At 38.7% G+C, this 8,949-nt stretch overlaps 1 protein-coding gene across 1 annotated transcript in view; it reads right to left on the bottom strand.

Moving 5' to 3' along the window:
* Positions 1-52: 52 nt before the first annotated feature.
* Positions 53-8,949, bottom strand: part of celf4 (CUGBP, Elav-like family member 4) — a 69,916-nt gene continuing 61,019 nt past the window's right edge. The window contains 3 exon segments of the mRNA XM_040203568.2: positions 53-4,818; positions 6,691-6,887; positions 7,980-8,123. Of these exon segments, the coding sequence (XP_040059502.2) occupies positions 6,760-6,887; positions 7,980-8,123 (272 nt within the window). The 3' untranslated portion in view covers positions 53-4,818; positions 6,691-6,759.

Below are 8,949 nucleotides of genomic sequence, written 5' to 3'. Positions count from 1 at the left end.
GTGGTCTTATGTGATCATAAGTTCTCAGTAATTATGACACGACACAAGATACTTTATTCTAGACTGTGCTTTATTATTGGGCTAAGCTGAGACGCATCATTCATTTAAAATTACAAAAAAAAGAGTTCAAGGGACCAGAGAATGGTGCAGTCTGGAGAGACAGGGGCGGGAGCCTAAAGCACACTGCCCAATCAGAAGCTTAGCTCATCAGGAACCCGGCAAAGCTAAATATGCAACATTCATTTCCCCACCCTCCCGTATGTGCTGAAATTGGGAAAAAGATTTCCAGAATACTTTGACAACCATATGAAGGAAAATGTGATTGTAGCAACATTACTTTAGAGCAGGAGAAAATAAAACCACTGAAAAGAATGTTACCAACTCAATTGTTTTTGATGAGATAGTGCAGTTTTCATTGACTTTTGCTCTCGGTAGAACACATCAGTTGAACAAGATCAGAGCTCTGTCAGACAATACAAAGCAAGATGGGATGCAAAGGGGAGGAACGTTTTAGACACACTGATGTTTTACGCAGGCAGTCAATCAGTGATTAGTAGTCAGACATTGGCAGCAATTTATCGTGACCTCAAGGCATATCTTCTGTGGTGTTGAGGATCTGATTGAACAGTTGGTTTATGAGGGTTTAAGCAGTAATTGGCCTGATTCTTTACTGCGTTTAAAGGTTTCAGGATGAAATCAAATGATACTTAAACGGACACAAATCCTCCAATTGGCGTCTTTTTTTTTGTACAATCTTTTAGTAAAGCTACAGTTTTGGAACAAAACTATGAATTCATAATTACAAATATACATAAGGCTTTAGTCATGTGCTGCATTTTTTTGAATAGTTTATCAGCAGCAAGAAATTGGAAAATCAGTCTTTGAAGTAGTTTTGGAGTTTGCCAATACCTAATGTAATAGTATGTGATGTACTGGTACCACGTAGCACCAACAAAGATACCGATCAGTTGCAGTAAGAGAGCTCAAATCTTGAATCAAACCGCACAAATAAATAAAGACATAAATAAATAAATAAATAAATAAAGACATAAATAATTCATGAAAAATCTGTCTTTGACATTGCTTGGTTAATAGGAGCATTTTTAAGTGGTGAAGGCGATCATCAATGATCATCTGTGGACCACAACAGTGGCCCATGCATGTCATATAAAAACTATTTGGTTACGTACCAACTCATAGAAAAATAATGCCATGAAAGCATGCATATTATCTCGGACATGACTTATAAATAAATATATAAACAAATTAGATAAATGAAAAGAACCCATGAAGTATTTGTTTTTTTTTAATTTTTATAAAATATGTGTGTCTAAGCTCTAGCTGAGGTCAATGCTCTCCCTGACTGTATTCTGGATAAATGCCTTGGTCAGGTCCTACAGTTTTTACCGTATCCTAGCGACTATTTTATTTTTCATTATCATGTTTTCATTCATATATTTTTTTTAAGTATTTAAAGTACTTTATCCAGTCCTTGTAGATAGAAGTAAAAGTCCTATAAAATATGCAAACCTATGTACAGAGGAAAACAGAGCAAAAAAGGAAACAATTTACAGTATATTCATCGGTTTATGTATATATTTATATATATATATTTATATTCAAACTTCTGCTCTGTTTCTTGTTGTTTTTGAACCACGATACTTTTGTTTTACTTTTCTCATGTAAACTTGCAGCTTAAAGTTGAAGGAAATGACGAGGAGGTGGCTGGCATTCTCCTTTGTGTGGTCGTTCTGCTGCTTCCCCTCCCTCATGGAAACACACGGGCTGGATGAACGACATGAGTGATTGCTCAAACAAACCATTGGAAAAGCACAAACCGCTTCAACCCTTATTTTTTCAATTTTCTCAGAGCAGCGAGGGGCAGTCAAAGGGCACAGTGTGGCGATCAGGCACACCAGACTCGTGACATTTAGCTTTCAGATGTTATGGCCATTCCAAAGGCAGCTCAGGTGGATGTACAAGACATTTTGTACAAACCCACCGCGGATGCTGTCAGAGCTAAAATGATCATGATGGTCATCGGGTCTGCACTGTGCACCGCAGTCGGGGGCATTGTTATGTGAACACATAAAAAACAGCGACGTTCTGGGATGTGCAGCCGTGTCTTTTAGCCTTACCGGGGTTTGGAAGGTAAATGTTAAATTATTCAATCCGCTAAAAAGGTTAGACACAGACACGAGGGAAATGGCATAATGAGCAGTTTATAGGAAAAACTATTAACAGCACCCAACAGGAAGCATTGTCTTTCAAAGTGTCATATAGCCTTATAAATATTCATATATATAAATATTCATTGAGTAATCTCCACAAGCTGAATATGTGTTGAATGCAGGATCCAATAAATCCAAGTCTGTTGACCTTTTGCAGATATATATAGTGGATGTTAATACCATTTTTTGCAGACTGAGAAACTGTATGGTGAAGCAATAGGAAACCAGCCGCAGTCAGAGGGCAGTTGTAATGGTAAATGGCTTTCCACTCTTATTGCTTCATTTTACAGTTTTATTAGGTTTTTAATAGTAACATAACATAAGGCAATATAACATTTTCCAGAGGATATGCTTCATGTCAAGTATTACCAGCTGAGATCCACAGATTTACTGCTGGATGAGAAAGTACACCCTTTATTCGCTTTAAGGGGAAGCCATCTCTCTGATTATACCATATTCATCAATATTACATCCCCTGCATAACTATTAAAACCTCATATTTAAGCTCTATTACTTCTCACATCAAGCCAAATCATGTCAGTTGAAACTCTGAACTTTAAGCCAGTTCTGACTCCAACCAGTGGAATATGCTCACAGGTGCCCTGCACACACTTTTGATAGTCAGTACCTGCTAACAGGCCACCTAATGCCCATTTTAATCAGTGTAATTGCATGGGTCTACTTTAGCTCCTAATGCTATTCATTCAAAGACATTGATTGAGCAGTGCTCTGATGGTTTGTTATACGCTAAAGCTCTCTACGCGGCTGACTAATGATATGGATCTGACTGTAGTTTTGACATCATAATAGCGCGTTGGCTGCTTGCAGTTGTGTGTGCGTTTTTTTTGTCTTTGTTTTCTGAAAGCACAGTGCTTGATGGCAGATTCCGCAGGTGACAAGGCACACCTTGACATGGTGACAGCCCATACGCTACATGCATTTTACTGAATGCAAAAGAGAGCAAGGGTTGTGAGACGTATTCATTTTGGTTCAAGTTTCAAAGAGAAGTTTGTGTGTGCATGTGTGTGTGTGTTTGTGTGTTTGTGTGAAAGCTCAAAAGATATGTTTGGAATAGAGTCGAAGATAATTGTCCTTTTCCTCTAAAAATCACCAAGCCTGATTCTCTTAAAGCCTGCTACTGAGATGTGGCTTTTTGCATTTTCAGTTAGTATTTACACCATATGTGTATTCTCACACATGTATCTTTTAGCAATATATTGTGTGTCAGCATATAGTTAATGAGAGACAGGAATGCTTGCAGTTTTGGGAGCTGCCAGATTTGCAATTCTTCCCAAGCAGAGCAATGCTTCAAACTCCAGCTAAAATCTACAAAAAATTACAGCTCAACATAGTCAGTAGCCGTTCTATATACAGACACACATATATAAAATATGTGCATATAAATACATATATTTGCTTGTGATTAATATCTATTTATCCATATATACTGTATATATGAACACATTTGCTTGAATGCTTGTTATACATATATGTACTGCAAATATAAACAAGTTCATATATTTCAAAGGTTTCTGATGTTATTCTATCTATGAGGTTAGGATGTCAAGTTAAAAAAGATAAGGCTGTGATACGGAGCAGCCCCTCCCATGCACTCGCCATCCCTCCCAAGACAAAATGAGAAGAGAAAAAAAAATAAACATTTTGAGTAATTGTAAACTAGCGAAGTGAGAGACCTGATTTGGTCATCTGAAATAGTTTAGCCTGTATTCAAAAAGCATATCAGCAATATATATGTATATATACATGTGTTGTATATATTTGAAATGTACACTGTTTTTAAGTGCGACTCTTCAACCAGTGACTGAAAGAGATGCAGTGGTCCGAGTATATTAGAGCTACAAGTCCTCAGCAATAAAAATGTTTGGTCTTTTGGTCCCTAAAACAACTAAGGAATGACAGGTAAGACTCCCTGGAGACCGTTGCTTTGGCTCTCCTTGGCAACGGTATCCCCTGGAAACGGACAGGCACTCCGAGCTAAAGATGGCAATCCCAAATCGAAGCCAATTTGTGTCCTGAAAATATCACATTCCCTACTTTTGTTCACTCTCTGAGAATTTCTTGTCTCTTCTTGTTTCAAGTCTTATAAATTGGTCTTCAAAAGTCAATTGCCCCAAACTCAAACCATCCTACAGAAAGATCTCCTACGGCAATCTTCAGTTATTTAAAAAGTTTCGTTCTCGTTGGACTTTTGACATCCGTATTCCCTTTAAGAGTTCAGTGGGCTTGGTCATTGTAAGTAGGTCTGATAGAGTTTCTTTTACTTTTTTCCCGTCATTGTTCAAGTAAAAGTATTTGTGGTCCAGAAAAGGTAGCTGTCATTCAAGCGGGGTTTTGTGGGGAAAGAGGTGTGTGTGTATATGTGTGCAGAAGAAAAAAGGTCCTGGGGCTAACCAGGCTGGTACAAATTCTCTCTGAGTTCCAAAGTTTTAGTACATCCAAAAGGAAGCTTCCTCGACTCGGTCATCTCTCCCTCTCTCTCTGTTTCTGAAGCAGCCTCAGTGGTCCAGATGTTGAGCACTCAGTGGCCGGTAGCAAGAAGTCAACATATGATTCAGCTCAACAAAACCTGAAAGAACAAATATAAGGCCTTTCAGTCAAGTTATATGTAAGAAGGCTCAACAAAAAGGCACTTAGTGTTTCATGCACATTAAACCGTTGTAAAGCATGTCATTTAAGGAACTCTCATAGTTATGCCAGTGACGTTTTTCCCCCCGTTTGTTGGTCAGTCCCCTACTTTTGTTCAGAAATATCTCAACACCAACGTCTTCTACACACTGTGTATAAATTACTTTGGTGATCCCAACAGTTTTTCTCGCTTGCCACAACATTTTGTCTTATGTGGTGAATTGTTTTTGGACCAAATGTTTTGGCGTATCTATCAAATACTGCAGCCTCTCTGAGCCGCTACCACGGCTGTACGGTCGCTTTCTTGTTCTTTTTTGCTATAATTGCACTTGATTTTTGTAGTTGCGACCTGCAAGTATCCAACCAGTATTTGCTCTCATTGCTTGTCTAGTGTTCCGTTCATTTTTGCATATACTTGCAGTAGGAGCAGTGGAATATACTGTATCTAATAACAAGACACCCTCCTCTCTAAAGCGTCTTCACTGGTTCTGGTATCGATAAAACAAAGGTATTTTCTCAAAACAATGTTGAACTAAACCAGTGTTCCCCCTGCAGTGAATTAGTTGATCTCCTTGGCAGTGATGCCGTTGTAATCTCCAATGTGAAGAACAATTAACAGTTTTTTATTCAAAGCCAACCGGTTAATCCCGTTTCTGAAATGATGAAGGGATTTTGAACAAGACACACCGTAACCCTCATTTGTCATCAGAAGTTAAGAATTCCTCCAGCGTGCTGTCTAAATACTCACCAGTCTGATCCCTCATAATAGTGCATAATTATCATTTAGATATAATACAACCGGGGATGCAAGTGCATGGACGTCATTTATGCCTGTTTGTATCAGTTGACATCTCAAACCCAGTCTCAGGTAAAAGGGAAATTGAATCAGAAAGAGATGTTTTCACTACCGTTCTGTTAAAAATGTTTTTCTATAACAAAAGGGACGCTGTCACATTTTTTGTGACACATTCATGTGAGATTGCGCTATTGTTCTCGTAGTGATTTGCCTCGGGACACCGTCTGGTATGGTTCAGTTAGTTTTTGAGTGGGTGATAAGTTGCCCTTGAATGAAATCATCAGTGTTGAATGAACGACGCAGCCTAAACTCTCCATCACACAGATGACGGGAGGAGACAAAGAGGAACAGCACAATTACCCGCCTGAGGGGTAATAAATGCCTCTCCCTTGGAAGCAATTCCTTCCCTGTGCAACACACAGAACCTATTACCAATTATCTTTTACCTACAGGGTAACATAGAGGGTCACTTACTGTAAAGCCGTATTGCAAATAGAGGAGGCTTCGTGTAAGCAAAGGCTCCTGCTCTGTTTGTTACAACCAGTCATGAAAATGAAGGAATGAATGATTGCATGTTAGGGTATAATGATGGGAATAAAAGGATGTAAACTTTAGATTACAAAAAAGGCCTTCTGCTTTTAAGTTGTCTCCTTTTAAAACTTAAGTGTTGTCCTCTACTGTGTGGGTGTTACACATACGCACATATTGGTTCCAATGTGTGTTGGTAACAATAACTCATATACATTTATGAGTCCTAACGACATAGTTAACATTTATAAATGCTTAGTTAAACTATCAACAAGGGGGTAAGTCTTCATCACTTTTCTTTACAAGCAATCAGCCAGTTATTTATGACATTTATAAAAGGTTACTGAGAGCACATTGGGTGGTGCCACGGCAGGTCTTGCCATTTGTCAATATAACATGCAGCGGTTTTGCATGCATTGGTTCAGCTAATCGCCTATCAAAATAAAGTGACACTGAATGATTCCGGACAGGTGGAGGCCGGTGTCTGACCTGTCTTCCCTGTGTGCAGCGGCTGCCCCGGCCGCCATGGTGGTGGCGGCGGCTGGCTGGGGCGGGAGGCTAATAGGGGCGGTTGGCGTCCTTCGGCCTCTTCAGCTGCACCTTGAGTCTTTTCATGCCGATCTGGAAGCCGTTCATTGATTGGATGGCAGCTTGGGCACTTCCTGGGTTGTCGAAGCTCACAAATCCTGGGGGGCAAGGCCAAAGGAAGGAGAGAAGGACGAGGATGTGGTTAGATGAGCAGGCAACAGAAGTTTGGCGTCACAAAAGAAAGGATTAATGAAGATGGGATCAATGAAGCAGTATTTTACATGAATGAATAACTGTGTAACTTTTAATAAAACAACTTTATCTGTAAGTTAGGCAAGGAAAACAATACTTTTAGCATTGGTGAAACAATGTAAAAATATATACAGCATTTCAAAGGCATTAACATAGCTAACGTACTTATGACAACAACAAATTGACCACAGAAACCGCTGCATGCAACCAAAATCACAAAATGAACTTGGTAATGGGATGTAAAACCAAAACATCAACGTGGTTGTGCTATTTTTGACTTTCTATTTTTTAATTTCCACTTGAAAGTGGGAAAGCATCAAATCACAAATTAAACGTTGCATCTCAAAATTGCAACATGAATAATACAACATGAATTTTGTGTTGTATTAACAAACAAAAGCTACTTTGCTAAATAGGATGCACCTGACGGACTCTCCATTAAATATTCTCCACAATCCATTTTTAATTTGCCACATAATTATCCATTTAGCTAAATTGTGCTGTCAGTTGCATAAATTGAGGCAGCAGTCCCTCTACCTTTGCATGCGAGATCAACTGCTATATTCTCAGCAGGCAAAGCTTTCTATTACAGAAAGTGAGAGACGGAGAGTCGGTATTTGAATGCATATTTCATAAAGAGCACAGTTGCAATGTCGCTGTGCGGACATGGCAATAAAACAACTCACTTCTATCATGATCAATCATTATAACAGTTACATATATCAATGAGTTATTCTTCATAAAATAAATTAGTCGGCGCTTCAAAAGAAAACATCTTGAATGTTTAAAATCCAATCAAACTCTTTTTATTAAAAACCAGCTTTTGCACAACTGTAGAGAAATTCTCCACGGTTTTGTTTTCATTTTGTTAAGGGAGGGGTGTTGGGAGGTTAGGGGAGGGGAGGGGGGGTGTTGACTGCGGTAAAGAAGGTGATTAGTAAAAAAGAATAATCAGAATAAATAACCAATAATCTTTTGGTTTGTTCATTTTTACCCACCAAAGCATTTACTTTGGTTTGTCGCCCGATCCACAAACACTTTGGAGGAGATGACATTACCGAAAGGCAGGAACATCTGCATCAGCTCTCCATCCCCAAACTCCTGAGGGAGGTGGTAGATGAACAGGTTGCAACCCTCTGGTCCTGCACATGGAGACAGAGAGAGAGACAGAGATAGGGAGGGAGAAAAAGAGAAAAAGGGGCAAATGTCAGAGAAAGAGAGGCGAGGCGAGAGGGAGAAGGATTAAACTATTGACCGCGCCGGGAGGAACCTCTGTGATGAAAAGATCGCTTCTAGGTCATGTGTACAAAAGTTCCCCCCAAAGTTAAAACTGTTACGACTTAGGTGAAGATGTCTGTATTTCAGTTTTTAGCAGTGATTTTAAGAAAATCAATTCAAAGAAAGAAAAGGGTAAAAAAAAAAGTCAAAATTTAGCAACATTTGAAGAAACCACACTAAAGCTAAAACAATAATTATATATCAGAGACTATTTGATAATCAAAAACTTTTTTAGATTTATTTGACTTATTTTGTAAAATATCTACAGTGAGTTTTGGGAAAGTGTGATTAGTATGATGATTTCTTGATAGAGCAAGGGCCAAATTAGAAACATTAAATTTCCACGCTGCAACACAAGTTCATTCCCTCTCCCTATTTGGCAGTTTCGTAGTTAGACTAATCAAAATAAATAATTGTCACCCATGAATGAGCATGCCAGAGCCCCTTAAGACTCACAGATAAATCTGCAATTTGTGAGCAACTCTCACTTTGCACATGGCGCTACCACCGTTTTAAAGAAGTGCTTGCAATAGATGAGTTAAATAATGAGGTTTTTATAAACCTAGACTTGTTTCTGTAACCAAATAGCTTCATATTGTCTCCAAACATTAATAGTGAAAATAGGTTTGGTGAGTTTGTCTGAGCATGCAGTCATATGTTAACAGTAATTTGGGGTTGTTTGACAGTACA

The sequence above is a fragment of the Gasterosteus aculeatus genome, chromosome 17 (genome assembly GCF_964276395.1).
Source record: "Gasterosteus aculeatus chromosome 17, fGasAcu3.hap1.1, whole genome shotgun sequence".
NCBI classification, from domain to species: Eukaryota; Metazoa; Chordata; class Actinopteri; order Perciformes; family Gasterosteidae; genus Gasterosteus; species Gasterosteus aculeatus.
This window is presented reverse-complemented; position numbering and strand designations above follow the sequence as displayed.